This window comes from Panthera onca, chromosome B3, assembly GCF_046562875.1.
Source record: "Panthera onca isolate mPanOnc1 chromosome B3, mPanOnc1 haplotype 2, whole genome shotgun sequence".
Classification (NCBI taxonomy): Eukaryota; Metazoa; Chordata; class Mammalia; order Carnivora; family Felidae; genus Panthera; species Panthera onca.
This window is the reverse complement of record NC_138344.1, coordinates 63070843-63097212: the sequence shown is the minus strand read 5'-3', so window position 1 is coordinate 63097212 and position 26370 is coordinate 63070843. Positions and strand designations below refer to the sequence as shown.

At 38.8% G+C, this 26370-nt stretch overlaps 1 protein-coding gene and 1 pseudogene across 3 annotated transcripts in view; both read right to left on the bottom strand.

The window, feature by feature from the left end:
• The window catches only part of FSIP1 (fibrous sheath interacting protein 1), a 197093-nt gene that overhangs the window by 145149 nt on the left and 25574 nt on the right, over nt 1-26370 (bottom strand). For all 3 annotated transcript variants that reach the window (XM_078448482.2, XM_078448480.2, XM_078448483.1), the window contains exons 6-8: nt 11361-11459; nt 8905-9029; nt 6068-6178 (exon numbers count right to left, since the gene is read on the bottom strand). In XM_078448482.2, the coding sequence (XP_078304608.1) occupies nt 6068-6178; nt 8905-9029; nt 11361-11459 (335 nt within the window). The remainder of the gene's footprint in view (nt 1-6067; nt 6179-8904; nt 9030-11360; nt 11460-26370) is intronic.
• LOC132669284 (cytochrome c pseudogene) lies at nt 7199-8503 on the bottom strand (annotated as a pseudogene).

Here is a 26370-nt window from a genome sequence, read left to right as displayed (position 1 = left end):
CCAAATTCTGGATTTTGAGAACTAGGGGTATAGTGGTCCTATTGACTAAGCTAGGGAATACAGGAGACATAATAGGTTTGAGGAATAAAATGGTGAATTCTGTTTGAGACCTTCTGATATTCACAGATGTCCCTTAGGATATCCACAGATTATGTTAGGTAGTTAAATATATCAAAATAGAGACGTAGATTGTATATAAATATTTTAGACTCACCCACTGATCTATAGTGGTTCAAACTGTTGAACCATGGGAATGGGTGAGGCCACACAGAGAAACATGTAATACAAGGACAGAAAAATCATGAAAACACTAGGAATAAAGGGGCAAGTGGAGGGTATGGAAGGTTAAGAATTTCATACACTTTGGTTTCATGACTCTAATACCAGGAATCAATCCCTAGGCAGTAATCAGAAGAGATACATGCAAAAACTTATGCAGAAAGAATTACATGTCTCCCCCTGACCCCGGCATCCATTGTCCCTTCCTGTTTCGGTGAAACCAAACACTGCATGAGACTTGGTAGGAGACAAAGCCCCATCAGACACCCCTTCTCCTCACCCACTGGCATCAAGAAGACAAGCAAATGACCTAGAATCAGCCGATCAGAAGCGAATGCCCTGGACTTGGACTCCCGAGGGAGAGAGAGACACAGAGATGCAAAGATACAGGGGAAGTGAGGCAGTGATTGATGGTGACAGCAGTGACCTGGAGGACCCAGTGTTGATAGCAGTGAGGGTGGCAATGGTGATCATCTAGCAGGGGTGTCTCGTGGCTGTGAGGCAGCCCCTAACCAGCCTGTTTCCAAGGAGTTTCTGAAGCCATGTTTCTGGGTACCTTGATATCTACCCGGGTTAGAGATGTGTTTCTCCAAACTTCCCACCGAGTCTGTGGGCTATCCAAGTTTCCCAATACATTTATTCCTTTTTTTTTTTTCAACGAAGTCCATCTCTGTCCCTCGCAACCCAGAACATGGACTCAGATATTTTTTGGCATGTCATTTACAATAAAGAACAATTGCAAAAGTCCCAAATGTCTAAAAATAGGGAAAAGTGAATAGATTGTAGTCTATCCATACAAGGATATGATACAGTAATAAACATTTAAATACACTTATGAGTTGGGATATGAAAGCTATATATAATTAAAAGAAAATATATTACTTAATTGGTCACAAATAAGAAACTCCGGTTAATTTTTCCTAAATAAAAGGGATATAAATACTGTACGATCTAAGTGAGAAATAATAGGGAGTCACAAAAAAATAAAACTATGGAACCAATGACTAAACATTGGTCAATAAATTTTAAATTCTTGTTTGAACGGAATTCTTTTTTAATGACACTGGGAATAAAAAGGATGTCAGATTAAATTCAACAGAAATGTAAATGTTTCATGCACTATGCTGTTACAGAGGGAAATTATATGTAATATGTAGTAGATGGCATCATGTTTTTCCATCTAGCACTTTCTAGACACCCTTGCTAGGTGTGGGAAATTTCAAGCTTTTAGAAGTCTTACCTCCCTAAGACAGAACCCAGAAAATGCTCTTCCCTTACAGCAATGGGCTCAGGTTTGTAACCAAGGATCTACAACTGAACTCACACATTCAATACTGATTTAGATAAGAGTAATTTGAGATATGATGTAAAACCCATTTTGGCAGTAGAGACGTTTGGTTTTGTGCCATTCATTGCAAGGGTAAATTCCCAATACAGAAGGAAATCTTTAAAAAATTTTAAGTATCCTAGAGAGATTCAAGAGAATATCTCACCAACACAATTAAACATGCCACCATAAAGAACCACCCAAAGGCAAGAGTTCTGGAGAATTAAAACATAATTATCACCCTAGTCATCATCTTTCAGGTGCATCGGCTTATCAGAGATGGGGGAACAAAGAAAAGGACACACAGTGTCAAAGATACAGCAAATCTGAGGAAGGGCAAGAAGTTTGGTATGGTTTAAGAATATCGTAGATGGATCCCTTCCTCAAAGTGTTCCTAAATTCTTCCTGCCACACTTCCTAACTTCTTCCTCTGAATCTGCTTCAACATGTGCCACAATCTATCTGGTTTTATAAAATTGCTGTATAAAATGTCTATCCCTGACACCAGATAATAAGACGCCACCTTTCCCCTCAGATGATGCACAGAAAACTCTCAGCAAATATTAGTTTACAAAACAAAACAAAAAAAAAAAACTGTAAAAATAACAACAATCTCAAAGAGGGCTACATAGCTAAATAGCAGAATAGATGTGGTTGAAACCCAACTTGGAAAACTATGAAATGAGCTTACATAAGCAAAATGACAAAAAAAGATAAAGGTTATGAGAAAAATATTATTGGACCTGGAGGAGAGATAGAGGAGGTTCTCTCCCCACCTATATGCTTGTACACTGACTGATCTGATCCCCTTTTCCAATTTCCTTTTTCCCTGCCTTTCTCTGCTATTAAAATAAGAAAGTAAGATACCTGAATCCCCAGTCTCACTTGCAGTGATGTATGAAATAAATGTGGCTACATGACACATCTTGGCTGATGAGCCACAGGTGGAAGTCCCAGGGACACCATCCCTTCCCAAATGAAACGCAAAGCCTCAAAGGAGTGTCCCTTTTACCCTTCCCCCTTCCCTCTTCTTTCTGCCTGGAAAAATGGACACATTATCTACAGATATAGTAGCAATCTTGCAAACCTAAAAACAAAACCATACCAAGAATACAGAACAGGAATAAAGAAAGACACTAGCTGGAGCAAAATTGTTACTGAAGCAAAATACACTCCTTACTTGCTTTTTTTAAAAAAACTTTTAATGTTTATTCTTGCAAGAAAGAGACAGAGTGTGAGCGGTGAAGGACACTCAGTCAGTTGAGTGTCCGACTTCAGCTCAGGTCATGATCTCATGGTTCATTGGGTTCGAGCCCCACATCGGGCTCTGTGCTGACAGCTCAGAGTCTGGAGTCTGCTTCAGATTCTGTGTCTCCCTCTCTTTTTGCCCCTCCCCTGCTCTTGCTCTGTTATTCTCTCTCTCCCTGTCAAAAGTAAATAAACATTAAAAGAATTTAAGAAGTTATTGTATGTATCAATCATTTGCTGAAAACAAAAAAAAGAAATAGGAATTTTTCAAACCATGAGAGGAAAATGGGGAGAAATTAAGAAAACAAAATAAATCTAATCAATGAAATGTCAAATAGACTGTCCAAAAAAGGCCCAAACATTATCAGTGGTCATAATAAACATATAAATTAAATAACCTCATTAAAAGATTAAGGAAATAATAACAAAAGATAGAGAAACAATTACGGACACAACAGCAACAACAAAAACCCAGCTGTACGATAATTTGTAAATAATCTACCTAAAAACAGAAGTAAATGATAGAAAAAGAGTTTAAGGGGCTCCTGGGTAGCTCAGTCAGTTAAGGTGTTGACATCAGCTCAGGTCATGATCTCACGGTCACGGGTTCAAGCCCCGCATCGGGTTCTGTGTTGACAGCTCAGAGCCGGAAGCCTGCTTTGGATTCTGTGTCTCCCTCTCTCTCTCGGCCCCTCCCCTGCTCCTAATCTGTCTCTCTCTCTCCCTCAAAAATAAATAAACATTAAAAAAAAATTAATAAAGGAGGGACAAGGCATAAATACTAACAGAAATAATATTTAAAAGGCAACATTAATAATAAAAATTTTGTTAAATCATTTCTAGGAAGAAACATGGCACGCCCCACCCCCCACCAGCCACAGGCATTGCTGCAATTGAGCAGTTTTTGGACCTAGAGTCAAAACTACCCTCTGCACCTACCTCTCTGAGGTTGGTCTAGATGCAGAACCTGAGCTAGGGATTCTGGTTCAGGTGACTTGTTGAGGGAGTGCTCTCAGAAGAGAGAGGGTGACTGGAGTTCTCCCAGGAGAACTCCACCTCAGGAGAAGGGATAGGGGATGATGGAAGCAGGCTAGGACAAGAGAAACAAAACCAGGCAAGGAGGTGGTGTCAGGTGAAGCCCAGCTGACCCCTGGGGAAGCTCTGAGGGACAAACTGCAGCACAGAGCTAATCCCATCTTGAGTTGGAGGGGGTGGAGATGGAGACAGGCTGCCATCCTAGGCAGTTCAGCCCCCATCTAGCCCATGGCAATACTCTACGGAAAAAGGCAGCTATGCACCCTTGGCGCAGGGCAGGGGGCCGGATGCACGGAAGGGACTAGGTAAAAGGGATCTGGGCAGGGTGCCAGCAGCACTCACTACACCTCGCCTCCATAAACATAGGGAAAGAAGAACTAGATACAGGGCTATGGGCTTCAAGGTACACAGGAGAATACATTTCTTTGTGGAACTAAAGAATCTTGCTGTAAGTTTAGTATGCAAACAAGTGCAAACGCTGAGCCACCGCACCCCTTAGATGACCAGCCCAAGCCCTACAAACACCCACACCTGCACCCTGGATTGCAGGCTGTTCCCCTCCTTGGACTGAGTCTGTGCTCCCTCCAGACTCTTCAGGGACCTGGATGCTCAAGGTTAACTGGGCAGGAGCATGATGGTGCTCTTTAGGAGTCTTGAGGACTACACCAGTGTAGGAATAATAAGAAATATTCAAAATAAAAAGAGACAGGGAAACATATTTATATGTCATTAATGACTAAGCCCATTACATCACAGGTAGCAGTTATAACTGTGAGAGCTAATGTGTAGTGACTCTTATAATAACATAAAATAATCCTCTTCAGAGTCAGTAATGAATTGACCAAGAAAAAAATCTGAATATTTTAATGAAAATAAATTTGTAAAACAGGATTTTTTTAAAAGACAGAGAACACTGTCCCATAATTTAAAAACTTATTGTAGGGGCGCCTGGGTGGCTCAGTCGGTTGGGCGGCCGACTTCGGCCCAGGTCATGATCTCGCGGTCCGTGAGTTCGAGCCCCGCGTCGGGCTCTGTGCTGACAGCTCAGAGCCTGGAGCCTGTTTCGGATTCTGTGTCTCCCTCTCTCTGACCCTCCCCAATTCATGCTTTGTCTCTCTCTGTCTCAAAAATAAATAAACGCTAAAAAAAAATAAAATAAAATAAAAATAAAAACTTATTGTAAATGTGTGCTAATGTCAGTGACATGATAAAGAAAATAAATAAAAATTAAGAAGCGTAGAGGTCTCCCATCCAAGTACTAACCAGGCCAGACCCTGTTTAGCTTCAGAGATCAGACGAAATCAGGCACGTTCTTGCAGTGGATGGAACTAGAGAGTATTATGCTAAGTGAATAAGTCAGTCAGAGAAAGACAAATACCATATGATTTCATTCATATGTGGGATTTAAGAAACAAAGCAAATGAACGTAAGGGGGGAAAGAGAAAACAAACCATAAAACAGGCTCTTAACTATAGAGAACAAACTGAGGGTTGCTGGAAGGGAGGGGGTCAGGGGGATGGGTTATACAGGTGATGGGGATTAAGGAGGGCACTTGTGACGAGCACTGGGTGATGTAGGGAAGTGCTGAATCACTACATTCTACACCTGAAACTATATTACACTGTATGTTAACTAACTGGAATTTAAATAAAAAATTGAAACTACAAAAAAAAAAAGGAAAAGAAGAATAACAACAAGAAGGAGAAGAAGGAGAAGAAGGAGAAGGAGGAGGAGGAGAAGGAGAAGGAAAAGGAGAAGGAAAAGGAGAAGGAGAAGGAGAAGGAGAAGGAGAAGGAGAAGGAGAAGGAGAAGGAGAAGAAGGAGAAGGAGGAGAAGGAGGAGAAGGAGAAGAAGGAGAAGAAGGAGAAGAAGGAGAAGGAGAAGAAGGAGAAGGAGGAGGAGAAGAAGGAGAAGGAGGAGAAGGAGAAGAAGGAGAAGGAGGAGAAGGAGAAGAAGGAGAAGGAGGAGAAGGAGAAGAAGGAGAAGGAGGAGAAGAAGGAGAAGAAGGAGAAGGAGGAGAAGGAGAAGAAGAAGAAGAAGAAGAAGAAGAAGAAGAAGAAGAAGAAGGAGAAGGAGGAGAAGGAGAAGAAAGAGAAGGAGGAGAAGGAGAAGAAGGAGAAGGAGGAGAAGGAGAAGGAGGGGAAGGGTAGAAGTCACTGAATATCAGAGCTTACGTACCTCAGGACTGGACAGCCCCGAATCTTTGTCATCTAAGTCCTTCAAAAGTTCAGTCAGCCTTTTCTTCTCTCTGTCAATCATAAGCACTGGCATTCCTGAATCCTTAGCCAACTATAGAATGTAATAATAAAAAAAAAAGGAAATATTCAAAGCAATTCATGTTCAGGAAAATAAACGTGGGCCCTGAGGTTTCTATGGTACAGACACACTAAGGTAAAAGTTGTGAGATTAGGCATTTTTCATTTGTGAGGTACATTCCAGCTATAAGCCGGCCCTCATGTTAGCCATTTCAACAACACTTTATTTAAAATATAAAACAATAAAACACATGGGAAGTTTGCAAACCTCTCATTATATATCAATGTAATAACTTATCTGCTGAGGTATTTGGAAGGATCTTGCCACTTCCTATGTGGCATATATCTACTGAAAGAAACTGCTTTTATTTATTTGTTTTTATCTGTGATTTTTAATTATCTTAAGCCTTATTACATAATTTACACATGTGTGCTGATGGCATATGTCCTCTACTTTAATCCTTCTAATGAGTTGGCAAAAGCACCATTAGCAATCACACATATGTGGTATTTCTACAGTTGCGTTATTGAAGGGCTGTTTAAAAGACAATCCTGAATTATAACTTAGTCTGACTGAGCGAAGAATTCGCAAGCAAAGTTCGCTACTATAGTGTGGCAGGTCACACTAAATTTTAAAAATATCTGGCCTTACAGCTCATCTATAAAATGTGAGAAGTGTTAAATATTCTTTGTTTGGTATTATACATAAGCCACATGAAAATGTGTTTAATTAAGCAAAAGGTAGCATTTTAGATGCCGTGAACTTTAATTAAATCGGCAGTTAGGACCAAAAAGATAAAGTGGACATTGCCAGCTTCACCCCTGGCCTTTTACAGGCTAACTAACACATTAAAACCCAGCTGAGTCTTGCTATTTGTTGGGAGAGTAAAGGGATTTCCTCAGTATTTAAATAAATATAACAAGTTATATAATTCTAAGTATTAAACCCATCTCCTACAGGTTTAGAGATGGCGGTTACCATCTCTGTGAAAAGTTGAACATTACCAATCGATTCCAACCCTATCTTTCAAAGGGGAAAACAGGGACAGCACTGCTAATTCTGGTAATTCTGAACCAGGATTACTATCCAAGTTCAAAAAGCTGATCAGATTCACTTAACCACAAGCCAATCGTACTTAAATCAGGACTTAAATCAGGTCCAAAAGGAATAGTCTGTCAGCCATTCCTGATCCAAATTCTGGTGCCTGAGATCAATTTAAATATGGTACACATAAAAGAAGTCATGAGACATTTGGTTCTGTAATAAATAAGCAGTGGCCAACGATTACTCCTTAGTAGCTTTTTTGAGATAAACTATCAAGTCTGTCCTCTCCCTTTGTCTTCTTAAAGCCAGCGAAGATCAGTTTTCTTCCAGGGATGTACTTCTTGGGATTCTCCAACTACTCCGTCAGTGTCTCCTATCCCCAGGTGATGTCTTTATTCTTGTTGGCATCCGTGTAAGAAACTCCAGGGGACTGACTTGTCTCTCACCCAAACAGACCATGGGGATTTGTCTCATTCTTGTGCGTCCCTCCCCTTTCCATGGTATGGCACTGGGCACGCTACTGAACAAAGTTCTTCTTGCCCTTCGCAACATCATCCATCGTAAAGTCACTCTTTTGTCGCACCCAAAAAGAAGTGCCCGCTTGCAAGCTGCACTTCCTGCTCTCTCCTAAATGAAATTGCTTTGACATTTCAAGAGCGTCATATCAGGAATTTGAACAAAGATTCAGCGACTGTTGTTAAAAGGGGAAAAGGGAAATCTATGGGGGGGGCTGCTGTGTAAGCAAGAACCCTGGGTGTGGGGAAAACGCTACTGTTCTTGACAAATTAAATAAATCAACATAAAATGGGCCAGCACAGAGAGATCAGGTTGGAAGTTTCCTTCAGATCAGATGAACATAAAGAGAAAAACCAGAGGCCCAGAGGCCAGTCCTGGCAGTGGCACATTGACCCACAAATCTAGTCTACCTGGAAATGACGTGGCAGTTGTGGAAGAAGCATCAGACTTGAACTGGGAGGAATTATTTAACTCTCTGCTCTTATGAATAACTTTACACTCACCAATGCAGTTTTCTAGTAACCTGACTGCCTGAGTGGTTTGCCACAAGCCTTCTGCCCACTGCACCTACATTTCTCACCATAAATTAATTAATCAGCATTTTGGTCTAATAGGGGAACCCCTTTTCCCTTGCTTAGTTTGCCTTGAGGACACCAAGTCAGGCTGTAGGGTCTGGAAGATCAAGGTTGAAATAATCAAGGCAAGTGACAAGTGATAGGCTTCCTGGAGGCTCAGCTGGAGGGGTCAGGGGACAGACAACCAACTGGCCTCTCCAGCTGTGCCAGGAGCATTTTCCATGCAAATTTCTAAATGCACCAGCTATAACATCAGTCTCATTACTTTCAAAAGCCAATTTTACTAATATGCAATTTAAAATCTGGGAAGCATTGTCTGACGCTATTACCTAAATAAATGTTTTTCAAATTGCAGGAACCGGATTCATTTCTGGGTAGTGAAATAAACGTATTGAGTTGCAGCTAGCATTTCTAAAAGAGGTAGAATAAGATAGGATGGAATTAAAACTAGTAAAGTTAAGTACTGGTCCATAAAATTTTTCTTTCATTTATATAGACTGTTTCAATTACATACATATGTGTCATGATCAAAAAAAAAATATTTAAAGACACTGAACACAACTGTTTTCATTTTTATAACTCATTTAATCCCATATTCTGGTTTCTAAATTTCTAAGTACATACCTCAATGTTTCGTTTAATAAAATCCTGGCTGTGTTTACCCCTGAGCTTAATCTTTTCTGTATTTGAGAAAGGTTTCTTTTCTGCTCTGATCAATGACTCATTTCCTTCCACATCATAGGTAAAATCTAATATTAAAAAAAGTTCAAAATTTTTCATAATTATAATTGTCCATTATGCTACAATTTTACCTTATGCATACATTTAAAATATATAACACACATAGAAAAACTTCCAAACTCCAAATCCAGAAACCTAATATATATATGGAGATTTATTCTTATGGGTAAAAAAGATATAATACATACACACACTCACACACATGAATATTACTCAGCCATAAAAAATAGTAAGATCTCGCCATTTACGACAACACAAATGAACCTAGAGGAATTATGCTAAGTGAAATAAGTCAGACCAAGAAAGACAAATACCATATGATTTCGCTCATATGTGGAATCTAAAAAGCAAAACAAATGGATAAACAAACAAACAAAAAGCCAAATCAGACCTATAGTATGGAGAGCAAAGTGATGGTCTCCGGCGGGGGGGGGGGGGGGGGGGGGGGGTAGGAGATGGGCAAAACGGGTGAAGGGGAGAGGCAGATACAGGTTTCCATTTATGGAATGGATGGGTCACAGGGATGAAAGGCACAGCGTAGGGAATCGAGTCAATGACATCATGATAGCATGGCATGGTGGCCGAGGGAGCTACACTTGTGGTGAGTGTGGATTAACATATAAACCTGTCAAATCACTACGTGGTACATCTCAAACTAGCATAACATGTGTGCCACCTATATTCAGAGGAAATTAATTAATTAATACAATATATTTTATTTTAGTCTTTATATGAAACAAAACTTCCCCAAAAGACTAGAGTCATCTATCCTGTGATTCTATTAATATGCCAGCACCCTCTCTGAACAGTAAGTGCTTGTTCACACCTGTCTTTTAAGCAAGGTCTGGGCACAAGTGTCCTGGATGTTCCACATCCCATCCGCACAAAGCCTTACAGCTCATCTCACTTTGTCAGTTTTTCTCAACCTTTGAAAAGAGGGCTGAGTCACCTTCCGACCCTGGGTGCTCAAAACAAGGGTGAGGAAAATACTTGTGGACTCTTATTCCCTTTACTAAATATCTTTCTTCACTATCGTCATGTTCAAAGCATTTAAAGCAAGATCATGTGAAAGCTTCTTTAAAGCTCTAAAAACAGTCATAGGGAAGACTTTTCTTAAGTGACAAATGGAATCTACCCTACAAATCAGGACAAATGGCCACATTAAAGTCCAAGAGGGAAAAACACCAACCAGTAGCTCAACACAGAAAAGGTTTACTTAAAAGTTTTATCTCTGCCTTATAAGAGAGGGTACATCAATAAAAAGGACTAAGGGAGCTAGTAAGTTGGCATATTTATAGCTAATTATCAAAGATTCAACACAAATTTAATAATTAAAGAATATATTTTGATAACAATACCTAGAAAGAACCGGGAAGAGAGTAAGGTCTCTGGATTTAAATTCTTTTCAAACAAAAATAAATTTGAGTAAGAAAAAAGTTTCACTCAAATTTAAGTTACAAGTGTCTAGGCAAATAAATCTGGGCTTTATAATTGGGATTTTATTTCTTTAATCAATAATGTTTCTTAATCAACTACCAATAGTTAAAGTACGAGTTACTTTTTTGGTGCATGGCCTCCTTAGATACAAAACAGAACTTTTCCCCATATTACAACTTGTATATAGTCTTTTGAGCTGAAATATAAAGTCTATTCATTCCGTCAAAATTTCATATACTCTTAAAAATACAATATTAAGATAACATATTAAATGCATCCACATCTACATTTATAATGATTTCTTTAAAATACACTTTCAATAAACTATAGTAAAAACATTGGACTGTCTGGTCAGAACTGTCTCACTAGAAATGTCCTCTTCTCCCCATCCTGATGGTGATGAACAGGAACAGAAGTTTCCATGTTTCTACAGTAACCCAAACCCTTGCTCGGTTTGATGAGTTGGTTGGACCAGTGATAAGCATTTAACCCAAGCTGGATCAGTTGGTATCTTCTCTGCAATTCTGGCATTGAGTTTCCCTCTCAATGACTAAACACAGAATATGCTTTTGGGAATCAAAAAGCTGTCTACCTCCAGGATTGTTTCCATAAATTTTATTTTTTGCTTAAGTTAGTTTTCCATTACTTGCAGCCAGCTTTTCTTTAACTCTTTATCATATAAAATTTTAAATATCCAAAAGTAGAATGAATGCTATGATAAACCCTCAACAACTAACTTCAACAATGATTAATGCATGACCAATCTTGTTTCATCTTGATTCATTCAGTCACTTTCACCTGCCTCTGGATTAAATCAGATCAAATCATTTCATTTGTGAATATTTCTATATATAGCTATATTTCTTGTGACAATATGCAAAATCACACAAATTAAAACATACCTTGATTGACATTCTGTTTACGGTTTTCATATTCTTCTGGAGGGACTTGAGTGTGAAACACTGAGAAAAAGGTGCCTTCATACTCATAGCAAGAAGGATCTGTTGATTTAAAAACTCACTTGTTCAATACACAAAATAAGTGGGAAAGTGTCTAAATGAACAATTGTTTAAAAGTAAGATCTAATATTCTCTGCAATATTCCTCAAACCCCTCCACATATACATTTCTTAAAATGTCACTTCCAAGTAGAAATTATAATTATATTTGTACACTTTAGCCATTGAAATGAACAGGAGAAAATCCAGATAGTCAAAAAGCATTTCCCTAGAACTTCTGTGCAAAGAAGATGTACAAGTGTGTGCTAAAATATCGCTTTAACTCCCTGGAATTAATGTATCCAAATCCCAACATTCATAATATAGAGAATATGCACAGAGTAACTTTGTATTTTTCTTTTTGTTTTAGGTCCCCAAAGTAAAGATTTCAGATATAGGGTTGGTCATCAAGATAAAAGCATTGTGTTGGGAATGCAAGCTGGTACAGCCACTCTGGAAAACAGTATGAAGTTTCCTCAAAAAACTAAAAGAACTACGCTTCAACCCAGCAACTGCACTGCTAGGCATTTATCCAAGGGATACAGGTGTGCTGTTCCGAAGGGACACATGCACCCCAATGTTTATAGCAGCACTATCAACAATAGCCAAAGTATGGAAAGAGCCCAAATGTCCATCCATCGATGGATGAATGGATAAAGAAGATGTGGTATATATATACAATCGAGTATTACTCGGCAATCAAAAAGAATGAAATCTTGACATTTGCAACTACATGGATGGAACCTGAAGGTATTATGCTAAGTGAAATTAGTCAGTCAGAGAAAGACAAATATCATATGACTTCACTCATATGAGGACTTTAAGAGACAAAACAGATGAACGTAAGGGAAGGGAAACAAAAATCATATAAAAACAGGGAGGGGGACAAAACAGAGGAGACTCATAAATATGGAGAACAAACAGAGGGTTACTGGAGAGGGTGTGGGAGGGGGGATGGGCTAAATGGGTAAGGGGCACTAAGGAATCTACTCCTGAAATCACTGTTGCACTATATACTAATTTGGATGTAAATTTTAAAAATAAAAAATTAAAATAAAAAAAGAAAAGAAAAGATAAAAGCATGTGTTTGAAAGAGAAAACCAGAAGACTCTTAGCAATTAGGTTTCTTCCTTTTAGGATTTACACTCTTGGGCTTACACCCATAAAGAAATTAGGAAATTGTGTTTTTCAACTCTTGTTTCAATGTAATTTATTTTATTTTCTCCTATTTAGCTAATTGAGACATTAAGATATGTAAGAAACTGCTAACATAAATAAGTATCCTATTTTTTTAAGTCTCTTTCTATGTCTTAACGTGAGAAACTGCCAGGTTGTGGCAACGAAATATTTTTGCTTCCGAAACATGATAAATCTTAAAGATATTACAGGATCCACCACCTATCTTTAAAGCAAACTTGATTCAAGCACCTCTTTGAGATAATACAGGCAAAGGAAGTACACAGAAGATACATTCACCCCAACATACAAATATCACCAAATTCAAAACATACAACTTCTGATAGTAAAAAGAAATGTATCAATTCCAGTTCCCTAATTTGGAATTCATAATAATGTAGCATTGTTGGAATTGTCATTCCAACTTTAATCCCACACAATCTTTGAAGAGGAGTTAATCTAGCAAATCAGTGGTATAAGCCTTGAGTGGAAGAGGGATAAGCTACTTTTGTGGAAAAGACAAAAAGGTTTAAAGTTCTTGTCAAGTGGTAGTATATTTATTTTTGATCCCATAACTCCTTCTTAATAGGAGTTTCACTCACTTTTACACTGAAGCATCTATAAAGATGCAAAAATATGAAATCTTGCAATACTAAAAACTATTACAGCAAAGTGATATTTGGAGATTTTTAAACTAAGGCCTTTTCCGAGGCTAAAATTATTCTTGTGACTCTGTGGCTCTTTACCCATATTCTCAGCGGTATTCTGTATATTCAGTACCTCAGAGAGAAAGTAAGTACAGCCTAGAACAAAGGCCTGATAGCTCAGCTTTGAGTTTAAAAGACAACAGTTTTGGAAGTCTGGTATTCAATTGGAGAAGCTTAACTCCTCAAGAGAAAAAAACAAAAAGCATCTTCTGAATTTCCAAATTCCTCCTTTAGAAAACTCTTCCTTACAGTAAGGAAACAACTGATTACTATAAAGGAAATGTCAGAACTAGAAAACAGCCATTGGGGGTGGGGGGTGGTGCCTGGGTGGCTGAGTCGGTTAAGTGTCAGACTCTTGATTTTGGTTCAGATCATGATCTCACGGTACATGGGATAGAACCCCAAGTCGTGCACTGACAGTTCAGAGCTTGCTTAGGATTCCCTCTCTTCCTCTCTCTCTTCTCCTCCCTGCTCATGCATGTGTGCACTCGCTCTCTCTCCCAAAATAAATAAATAAACTTTAAAAAGAAAAGAAAAGAGCCATTGGGTAACCATCATAATAATACTAGATTCAGATAAGAATCACCAATAGATGATAAAAGCAGCAGGTGAAACTTTGAAGAATGACAGAATAGCTTCAGAGTATATCTCCACGAGAGAACTTACTCAGTAAAAAAGGAAAAATACTAACTTTACAGTGGAGAAACCTGGAAGACACCACTTCAACCAAGTGATCAAGGTTAACCTTACAGTGATGGGACAATCGACATCATGCACTTTCTGCTAGGATCCCTGGAGGACACAGTGGGATTCCTGCCCAAAATGTATAACATGAACCTAAGCTTGTGCAAATGTAAACAAACCCAGACTGGAGAACAACCTACAAAATATCAAGCCTATGGTCTTCAAAAACGCCAATGTCGTAAAACACAAAGAATGACCAAAGAGACATGACAACTAAATTCTTTTGTTACAAAGGATTTTAGCGGGACACTTGGCAAAATATGAATAAGGCCTGTGGATTGAATAATAGTATTGAATCAACATTAATTACCTGATTTGTGCATGTGTGTGTGAACACGTGTCCTCGTGTGAAGAGAGACAAATCTATACAGAGAGAGACAGAGACAGACAGAGACAGAGGAGGATGTGGTAAAATGTTAACACTTGGAGAATCTGGATAAAGGGTCTTGAAAACTCTTTGTACTTTTCTTGAGACTTGACGTCTGAAATTATATCAAAATTAAATTTAATAGGAAATTTTTAATAATTCCTCTCCTCACTAGAAACATTTATTCGGGGGGAGTTGGGGGAATCTCCCTTCGGAGATCAAGAGCCAGAGTGTGAGGGACTGAGCACATTTTAAATAAGAGCCTTACAAGAGAAAGATTGCAGGGCGTGATTTTAAGTTGTTTCCTGCCTCCTAAGGAAGAAATCAAAGCCCATCCCACACGGTGCAGAAGGACCCAGAAGAGCACCGGAGGAAATGAGTTTAGAGTAGATACAAGTGACACAAGTGTGAAGCTGCTTCCTGGTACACATTCCCTTGGAGGTGGGTGAAATCCTGAAGTTGGATTGAGACACCCCCACACACACACCCAAAGAAAACGAGGAAAGCCAGGTGCCTCACTGCACACTTGGAACTCTGAAAGAAGACTCCACACACAGTGCTCCACATTTACATGTGACAGCTGCAAAGCAGCAAAGGCAGTGGGCCACGTTTAGAGGGAGACAGGGCCTGAAATTCATTTTGTCTCTCTCTCTCTCTCTCTCTCTCTCCACCCCCCCCCCCCCCCCCCACACACACACACACACTTCCTCATGGCTGGCCTATGGCATGGAGATCTAGAAATTCTCACTTACCCCTGTGAACTAGATGAAGCCCTCCCCCATTGCACATCATTATGCCAACCAAAAATGCACATACCCAAATGTCCCTTACAATTGAGAACTATTCTATTAGACTATCATTTCAATAAATTCAAAATATCAAAGCAATGACCGTAATATTATACGTTGCCATATTAGCTTTTAAAATATATGGCTTATAAAAAATTCTAGAGAACAAGGGAAAGGCACCATCATTTTCCACTGAACTATTAGATCAATAAGGAAACAAGAACACAATAACAATAGAGAATAGTGAGAACACCATAAAAAATGCACTTGAGAGATAAAGCTATTTTCAGAAATAAATTCATAGCAATGATGCTTTTATCATATTGTTACAGACTGAATTGTATCCCTCCAAAATCTGTAGGCTGAAGCCCTAACCCTCAATGTGACTGTACTTAACAGGGCTGTTAAGGAGGTAATAAAAGCTAACTGAAGTCACTGGATGGGGCCCTAATCTAATAGAATTTATGGCCTTCCAAGAACAGGAAAAGAAACCAGAGATAACCTTTACCACTTCCGCCACTTCTCTGGAGCACAGAGAGAAGGCCATGAGGACACAGTGAGAAGGTGGCCATCGGCAGGCTGGGAGGAGCGACCGCACCACAAAATGAATTTTGCAGTATCTTGATCTTTGACTTCTAACCTCCAGAGCTGTGAGAAAATAAGTTTCTGCTGTTTTTAAGCCACCCAACCTGTGGTATCTTTTTATGGCAGCTCTAGCAGACTAATATACAGATTTTAAGGAAAAATAAAATAAGCTTAACTAACTTGACTAAAGAAGCTAGAGAAAACAATAGCAAGGTCAAAAAAAGAAATAAGAAAGAAATGAGCTAGAATTAGCAAAGAAATTCAAAGCTGGCTCTTGAAGGTAGAAAAATCTACAAGTGTAATTTTAAAAAGAGAAAACACTAATTGTAATGAAGATGACATATTTTGATGAAAGAATAAACACGCAGATCACTGAAACAGAAGAGAGAGTTCAGAAATAGACCCACAAAAATATAGTCAATTGATCTTTAACAAAAGAGCAAAGGCAATTCAATGGAGAGAGGATGATCTCTTTAACATGGTGCTGTAATAACTAACTAGATGTCCATGTGAACAGGAAAGAAAAGAAAAGAAAAGAAAAGAAAAGAAAAGAAAAGAAAAGAAAAGAAAAGAAAAGAAAAATAAAACCAAACCAAAAACAAGGGAAGGGAAGGGAAGGGAAGGGAAGGGAAGGGAAGGGAAGGCAAGGCAAGGCAAGGCAAGGCAAGGCAAGGCAAGGCAAGGCAAGGCAAGGCAAGACAAGACAAGACAGAGAAGGCCACACAAGACCAGACAAGACCAGACCAGCTCTAGACATCTTACACTTTTCACAAATACTAACTCAATTGAATTACAAACCTAAATGTAAAATACACAACTACAAAACTTCTAAAAGAAAATATAGGAGAAAAAGCCATGTGATCTTGGTTTTGGGGATATGTTTTCATATATAACACCAAAAGTATGATACATGAAAGAACAAAATTGATATATTGAACTTCGTTAAATTAAAAACTTCTGCTCTACCTAAGACACTGTAAAGAGAATGAAACAACTAGCCACAGGCTTGAAGAAGTTATTTACAAAACACATATCCAAAATATACAAAGCACTTAAAAAGAAGAAAACAATAATCCCATTTTTTCAACTTTTTTAACAGTTATTTATTATTGAGAGACAGAGACAGCACACAAGCAGGGGAGGTGCAGAAAGAGAGGGAAACACAGAATCTGAAGCGGCTCCAGGCTCTGAGCTGTCAGCACAGAGCCCGACATGGGGCTCGAACTCACGAACCATGAGATCATGACCTGAGCCGAAGTCGAAGCTTAATGGACTGAGTCACCCAGGAGCCACACAATAATCCAATTTTTTAAATGGGCAAAATATCTGAACAGACAACTCAGTAAAGAAAATATACAAATAGCAAATAAGCATCTGGAAAGATACCATCATTTGTCATTAGGGAAATGCCAATTAAAACAACAATAAGATACTACTATCTACCTATTAGAATCGGTAACATACAAAAAACAATACCGATTGCTGCCAAGGATGCAAAGCAACAGGAACTCTCATTGTTTGCAGATAGGAATATAAAACTGTACAGCTAACTTGAAAGACAGGCAGTGTCTTTCAAAGTCAAACAGTGTTACTATATGTTTCAACAATCCTGCTCCTAGATATTTACCTAAATGGAAATTTTACGTCCACAAAAATACCTGCATACCATGTGTAAAGCAGTTTTATTCATAATCACCAAAAACTGGAAGCAATCAAGACGCCTTTCAATAGGTGAAGGTATAAACAAACTGTGGTACATCCATAAAATGAAATACTATTCAGGGACAAAGAAAGTAAGCAGCTCTCAAGCCACAAAAAGACATCAGATGAATCTTAAATGCAGAGTGCTAAGAGAAAGAACCCAATCTGAAAAGGCTACATGCTGTATGATTCTAATTACATACCATTCTGGAAAAGGCAAACTACAGAGGCAGTGAAAAGACCAGAATGGCTAGGGGCGCAGGGGCAGGAGGGAGAGTTGAATGGGAAGTCACACCAGGGATTTTTCACAGGGGTAAAACTATTCTGCATGATAGTCTAATACTGGTTACATGACACCGCACGTTTGACAACCTATAACTTCACAGCACAAAGAGTAAATCTTAAGGCATGAAAGTTTTCAAACTATTATTAGAATGTGAATTAGAATTAGAATTCATATTAGATGTCATAGAATCCCAGGATGGAATGTAGAATGTGACCAAACAATCTATGTTACAAATCTCTGAAGCGATCTCACTGGAGGGGGCAGAGGAAAAAGGCGTTCATCTTGAGTAACTTTGGAAATGAGTGGAGTCTGCAAGCCTAAAGGCAGTAGAGATGGCACCTGAGCACTGGACTCCAGCTGATTGTTTCCTATAGGGGTACAGGGGAACAGTTTTGATATCACTACACGTATAGTAGAAGTGAGCAATGGGTGAATGAAGGGCCAATGGTGAGAGCCAGGTTTCTCCTTGTTGGGAGTGGAGATTACAGGTAACGAAGGGGAAATGGCTAGAATGATTCATGTGGTAAAATAATAAAGTCGGAGATCTCAGTATAAACTCATGTTTAGCTTAACATAGATACAGATGGTTACACATAGAAATATTTAGGGGCGCCTGGGGGGCTCAGTCGCTTAAGCGTCCAACTCTTGATTTCGGCTCAGGTCTTGATCTCATAGTCATACCACACTGGGCGTGGAGCCAGACTGGGATTCTCTCTCTTCCTTCTCTCTCTGCCCCTCCCCTGCTCATTCTCCCCCCCACCTCAAAAAAGTAGTTTATAAAAAAAGTACTATTTAAAAATAATGCAGGGGTGCCTGGGTGGCTCAGTCGGTTGGGCATCCGACTTCCGCTCAGGTCATGATCTCGCAGTTTGTGAGTTCGAGCCCCGCATCAGGCTCTGTGCTGACAGCTCGGAGCCTGGAGCCTGCTTGGGATTCTGTGTCTCCCTCTCTCTCTCTTCCCCTCCCGCACTCACACTCTGTCTCTCTCTCCTTCAAAAATAAATAAACATTAAAAAAAATTATAAATAATGCATGCAACAGGTTAGTATACCCACAAATATTTCCTTTCTCAGAGGCTCAGAATCAGTGACTCCCCACTAGCAACAAGCACACCCAGCATCCAGATCTTGGTATCTAATATCTTTCTCCAGTCAAAGGAACGAGGGCTCCTTGAAGAGACAACTGATTCTAGGTCTCAGATACGAAATGCACAAGCTGAGTCTGGTGCATCCTGTAGTGCCAGAAAGTAAGGAAGTGTTCAACAACAACAAAACAAAACCCACAGTTGTTGAAGGCACATCAAAGGGACACAGGAGTCAACTGAAAGAGCTCCCAATGACCAAAGCTGGAAAAATTTGAGCAGCAAAATAAAGTAATATTAGATTAAAATCCAGTGTATAAAATAAATATCCACAAGTCTATATTGATATAAATAAATGATTGAATAAACAGATACATGGGAAGAAAAGACAAATCTCCCATGCAGAATAATTCAAAATAATTTATGTAAATACTCTGCCTTCAAGGAGGTGAAGCATAACTGCCCACCTCTCAAGTAAGGGCTGTGCACAGTAACTTCCTTCCAAAGAAGACAGGATGGAAAGGGGGAAAAATTGAAGAACTTCACAGTGGAGAACTCTAACAAACACCTCTTCAGCCAGGTGATCAAAGTTAACATCAACAGTGATGAGTCATGTTGACAGTTATGATGTGATGAAATGGAAATGGCATTTTAACTCTATAGTCTTCCAAGAACATACAACCCTAGTCAACCATAAGAAAAGCATGGATAAATTGCAATTTCTGGAAATTCCACATAATACTTGATCAGTACTCCTCATAACTGCCAAAGTCATCAAAAACAAGGAAAGTCAGGGGGTGCCTGGGTGACTCAGTCAATTAAGCATCCAACTCGATTTCAGCTCAGGTCATGATCTTGAGATTTGTCGGTTCAAGCCTCACAACAGGCTCTGTGCTGATGGTGCAAGACTGCTTGAGATTCTCTTTCTCTCCCTCTGTTTCTACCCCACACTCACTGGCTCACTCTCTCTCTTACTCAAAATAGATAAATAAAGCTTAAAAAAAAAAAAAAAAAACAAGGGAAGTCTGAGAAAGGGCACAGCCAGGAGTAGCCTAGGGAGACAGGAGGACTAAATGCAATGTGCTCTCCTGGATGGCCCCTGAAGCAGAAGAAAAAACATTGGGTAAACACTAAAGTCTGAATAAAGTGTGGGTTTTAGTTAATAATAATGTATCAATATTGGTTCATTAATTATAACAAACGTACCATACTCTGGTAATAATAGGGGAAACTGGCTGCACGTATATGGGAAATCGTTATACTACCATCCTAATTTCTCTGTAAATCTAAAACTGTGCTAAAATAAAAAGTTAATTTTAAAAAAGAAAACATTTTAGATTAAAAGGAGAGAAGGAAAACACAAATGAAATTAGAAATAAGAATACGGAACGTAATAAACAAGGAGAATTAATCTTTTAAAATACTATACGAAATTTTTTTTAGTAAAATGTTAAATCTTGGTGAAATGGATATTTTGGAATCTCCCAGACATGGATGTATTGCCAGAATTTACTCAGAAGATGAGAAAACTGAAATATAATAGTAAATATGAAAGAAGCTAAGAAAAGAGTCGGTGAATTGCCTCCAAGAAATTATTTGAACCAGATGGTTTTTCCAGTGAAATCTTTCAAGTTTTTAGGGAACAGATAATCCCCATGTTATATAAACTATTTCAAAGCATAGAAATAAATGAACATCCAGCCCCAATCATTTTATGAAGTGAACATAACCTAACAAAGCATAGGCACACACCTCCTAACCCCACCTCTAACATCAACCCCATAACGTGCACATGGACACACACACACACACACACACAGAAAATCTCATTATAAATCTCATAAATACAGATGCGAAAATTCTGAATAAATTCAGCCATTGAAATCTGGTACTAAATTAAAAGAATAATCCTCTCTAACCAAGAAACACTGACCCAGAAATAAAAGACTTTCCTAGCATTTAAATACATTGATTTTTAAACATTAGTGTCTCAAGACAGAAAAATTTTATGATTGTTTAAATAGATAATAAAAGGCATTCATAAATTTCAACACTAAGTCTTCATGAAGTTATCAGAATAGGAATAATTATTGAAAAGGACACAAAAATTCATACACTTTCCAGGTGATCATAAACTAACAAGACTCAAAGCAAACAACTAAAGATAATTAGAATTGATCAGGTAATTTAATTATCACTGAGAGCCAGAAGAGATCAATGTCCCAACTCAAGCAGTCAGGCAGAAGAGGGCAAATCCTTCCTTCATCCATCTTTGAGTTCTATTCAGACCTTCAACAGATCAGCTGATGCCCACCCACACTGGGGAGGGTAATGTACGCAACTTAGTCTACCAGTTCAAATGCTAGTCTCTCCTGGAAACATCCTGGATGATACACCCAGAAATAATGCTTAACCGAGACATCTAGGCATCCCATGATCCAGTCAAGTTGACACATAAAATTAACCATCACAAAGACTGGATGGATGATGAAACCATTAATCCAGATAGAAGAAACATACAAAAGGAGGAACAGATTTCAACACTAGGAAGTAAGGGAGAGGGGAGAAGAAAAAGAGGAAAGCCAGAAGGAAATAACGATACCAGTAAAAATGTTACGGGTCCATGACTGGCTACCTGTGCCAGATGCTACAGAGAGGTCACATAGGATAAAAATTGGAAATATGCCACCAGGTTTAGAATCTAAGAGGACTCCTGATGAGGTAGTTTCTGTTGTGTGAAAGGAGAAAATATAGACCACCGAGGAGTTGAGAAGTAAATGGAAATTGACCAGGTAGCCCCAGTAGGTGTGGATTATTCTTTCAAGAAGTCTGACCTTTAAGGAGAGGATGGAAAGTGAGTGGTACCTGTTTGGGAGCAGGGTGAAGAACCCAGGGAGGAGGTTCTATCTGTATCTTTGGCTGGTTTGATGGCTCTTTTCTGTTTTAGGACCAGAAGATTCAAACATAGTAAACTGACACAGAGAAGGAGAGATAGAAGCTCTACATGAGACACAGAATGATGGATGGGTCAGGAGCCAGGGGCAGAGTGAAAGGGATGGGACATCGTTGACCTTGGCCTTGGAGAACAGCACCTTGTCTCACTCTGAGGTAAGAAATATGGGGGATGGAGTATAGTCAGAGTGCACTTTAGGGACAGAAGGATAGAATGTGAAAGGGATTCCCACCGAGGTGATTGTTTTCTCTGGACAGTAAGCAGGCCAAAGTGAAGGACTTGCAGAAGACAGTAGGAGGTTAAACAACCAGAATAATTTGCAATAGCCACTTTGGAGAATGCAAAAGACATCAGTAGGCAATACTGAGACTGTAGCAGAGGTTAAAAGCCAAAACTCCTTAGCTATACTGGTTAACGCAAGTGATTTTCACCCTCAATCCTCTGCAAATCAGAGCTGGAGAATTTTCTTAGAATATTCAGTGTTAACACCCACGAGCAGAAGTAGCATATACCTGTATTTCACAGAAAATCACAGAGGTATTTACCGGCCATTAGAAGCTTGATTGATTAAGATGCCACTGTTGTGCTTACATGCACTTACAAATTTGGAGCTGAAAACACAAGAGGTCAGGGTAACAAAGGAAGGTAACAAAGGAAGAAGGAATGACCTCCATTAAAAACACTGATGAGGAACAATCCTATCACTGCCTCAGAGAGTACGAATTCTATCTCTATCCATCAGAGAAATTCTAAAAACTAAGGGGAAACTCCGAGTATGATAGAGTTTTGATTTTCACCAGAGTTCTCTACAAAAATGTAAAAGCAGTCCCTCAAAAATGGGGTGGAAAGACTTGTAAAATATTTCCAAGATCTCTAACAAGTGCAATATTGTCTACTTATTGTCTACTTCAAACAATACTTAAACTTGAAGTTATTAACTCTGGATTATAGAGTCAAAATGTGGTAAAAAAAAAAATCTAATGTGGTTTTTATCTTTCTCTTGGCATCAAGGCCCCACTTGTGTTTAGTATCTATCAATAAAACTAAATATACAACTCAACAATAAGTATCTTTTCATTTGTTTTGCTGTTGGTTCTTTGTGATGTTAGCAGGAGGCTAGGATGTATTTGGTGTTTGGGGAGCTGGAAAACAGGTTGGAAATTGTCATTGTTCCACCTGCCCAAAGTCCCTCAAATTACTCTTAAATAAAAGGCTAAGCAAATGACTAGGGAGACAAGGAAGAAAGCACCCTACTCATCCTAGGGTGCCTGGGTGGCTCAGTCGGTTAAGATCTGACTTGTGATTTTAGCTCAGGTCATGATCCCATGATTGTGAGATCAAGCCCCATGTCAGGCTCTGCCCTGAATGTGGAGCCTGCTTGAGATTCTCTCTCCCCCCCCCCCCTCTCTCTCTCTCTCTCACTGCTCCTGCCCACCAAAAGAATAATAAAAATTTTTAAAAAGAACACTCATCCTAAGAATTTCTCCCTTTTTCCAAAGGGAAAAGAGGCAGAAAGGAGGTTTGGGTATGTTTGTAGATACGTGTTTAAAGTTCAAGTTTAAATCAGTCTGGCTCTAAAGTCCACTCTTTTAAAGTGCATATTTTAACTAGATGCTGCCACCTACTGGATAATTTACAAGGGTTTGTGCTTTCCCGGTAACAAAGAAAAACTTATGGAGGGGAACAGGGCAAAAGAATTGAATTGTTTTCATAGAAACATTTTACTTGAAAACTTACAGCTATATATAGGCTTGATCAAAATAATTATTTGTTTCAATTTTATATTTTTAATTAAGATAGATAGCCAAAGTTCAGTGAATAACATGGGAAAGAAACTAATCTCAAAATAGAACAGATGTAGGTAGTTTTGCACCACTTTACAATACGTGGCTATGTTGTAATAGCAGGAATTTGAAACTGTAAAATCACTGCTATGTGGTCAAATTGGACTCTTGCATTTCTCTTCATTTCTTTCATACGTGCAGTGAAAATATTCTAATAATACCTTTCCTAAACTGAGGATTCCAAAAATTTCCTCTTCTAGAATGAAGTAATAACCATGTTATGTAAAATATGAAGAAAAAGCATGTAATCGGGCTAATGATGCAGTCCAAAGTAAATATCTCCTATGGTTTTTAAGATAGTTAGAAATCAAATTGATATGTGACTGTTACACTTATGCCTAGGATGCAAAAAAAAAAAAAAAAAAAAAAAACACCAGGAAATTTCATTAAGGAATCTGCCTTCTAAAAAAGACCAGTCACCAAAAAAGCAAAAAGAATCTACTTAAATCTCAAGAGCCAGGAACACAGTAATATCATCTCTTCACTGGTGCACTAGTCCGGCGTGATCTCAAGACAGTAAGTAGCAAGAGTGAAAAGAAATAGATATTTGGTTCACCTAATAGTATCTTTTATTCCCATTTCCTTTTACATCAACCCTACTTTTGCATCTCATCTGCTCTGAGCACAATAAACACTGCCAGTACACAATAATTGACTAAGAATTCAAAATCTAAGAACTGAAACTCTAACATGATAATGTTTAAACCAGTGGTTCTCCCTGAACATAGGTTTCAGGTCCCTGGTAACTCCAGTTTTCAGCTCATAAAATCCAATTAATTTCCATGTCAGAACATTAGTACTAATCTAACATCAGTGTAAATGTTTGCAGGGCCTATAGTAGTCATGTGACTCCAGAGACGTGAGCTCTATAGGTTTAAGCCAAATGTACATGGCATGAGCTTTAAAAACAAAACGTATTTGGTGGGGCACCTGGGTGGCTCGGCTGGGTAAGCGTCTCTTTGTTTCAGCTGAGGTCATGATCTCACAGCTCACAGGATCGAGCCCCACATTGGGCTCCAGGCTGACAGAGTGGAGCCTGCTTGGGATTCTCTCTCTGCCCTACTCCCGCTCACTTGGTCACGTTCTCTCTTTCAAAATAAAACAAACTTTCAAAAAAATGAAATGTATTTGATAGTTCTGCTTTAATTCTGAAGAAAAGACAACAGGGCACCTGGGTGGCTCAGTCAGTTGTGTGTCCAACTCTTGATTTCGACTCAGGTCATGATCTCATGGTTCATGAGTTCAAGCCCCACATCAGGCTCTGCATTGACAGCACGGAGCCTGCTTGGTATTCCATCTCCCTCTCTCTCTGCCCCTCCCCTGCTTGCTCTCTATATCTCTATCAACATAAATTAAAAATAAACTTAAAAAAATAAAAAATGAAGAAAAGACAACTGATAACAAAAGTCTTGCCCTGCAGGGCCAGAAGTTCCTTTAATAGTGAACTCTATGCCTGAAAGGTTAACGTCAAAAGACCCCCTTACTATTTTACAGTCCCTGCTCTGGAGTCAACCACAGGAGGTACATATGCCTCTTAGAAATGCCCCATCCATTAGAGAAATCAGCATTTAGCTCCAGCTTTCTGAAATATAGATGCTGAGATACTGTAACACCCAGTTCTTTATTTGGAAATCCATGTTCTTTATTTGGAAGTCCTGAGTCTATGAAGATACAGAATTACTGACAGACGTGAAGGAAAATATAAGAAATTGTACTTTTCAAGACAGGTTATATTCACACCACAGCCTTCAGACACTGAAGGGAGTAAAACAGCATTCTATAAATAGCCATAACCTTAGAGGTGCTTTGCAGTCTTTCTTCTTAGTGTACTCACAACTGAACAACTCTCAACGAGAAAAACAGGCTTAAGAAAAGCATGTTCTTGCAAAAAAACTTCCCGAAAAAGACAATATACCTGCCCTAATAAAACGTATTATAAAGCTACAGTAGTAAGAACAGTGCAATGCTAACATTAGAACAGATAGAAATATTATAATGGAAGAGAATAGAAATTTTGCAAACAAGCCCAATTCATGATAAAGTTAGCATTCCAAATAAATGAGGGAATGATGGATTATGCAGTACAAGGTACTGAGGTAACCAGTGTTAAAATCAAAAACAAATAGAGAGAAACCTTAGAAATGATCTGAGCAGACAACACCAGTTTAGTCATACAAACAAAACGTAATTTAGCTTCTTTTGCAAGAGTAACTTGACCTGGATCATCTCTTGCTTAGGCCTCTAGAAATCATAAGTAAAACTTAGTGTCTTCCAAAATTGATATGAAGTAACCATTCTGCTTTATAACAAAATCCTCCTGAGCCTCAGTCCATGTTTTGGCTTCAGTGTTCCCAGTTTTGCAAGCTGACTTTTTTCACGCGTGCATGATAAACTTCTAATTACTACCGTGGCGACTCATTGATTTTATTTCTGTTATTTGTAATCTTTTGATGCTAGCTAACAAACTGGGGGTGGGGGGTGGGGTGGGGGGAACCACCAAATCAACTCTCTACCTCATATATGACAACAAAATGACTTCAAAGTAGACTAATATTTTAATTTTCATAAAACAATAACTGTACTAAAGGAAAACACAGATACATTTTTATGTCATCTTACACTGGAAAAGGACTTTTTAAGCGGAACAACAGTCAAGGATAAAAGAAAAGAAATGACTGGGGTG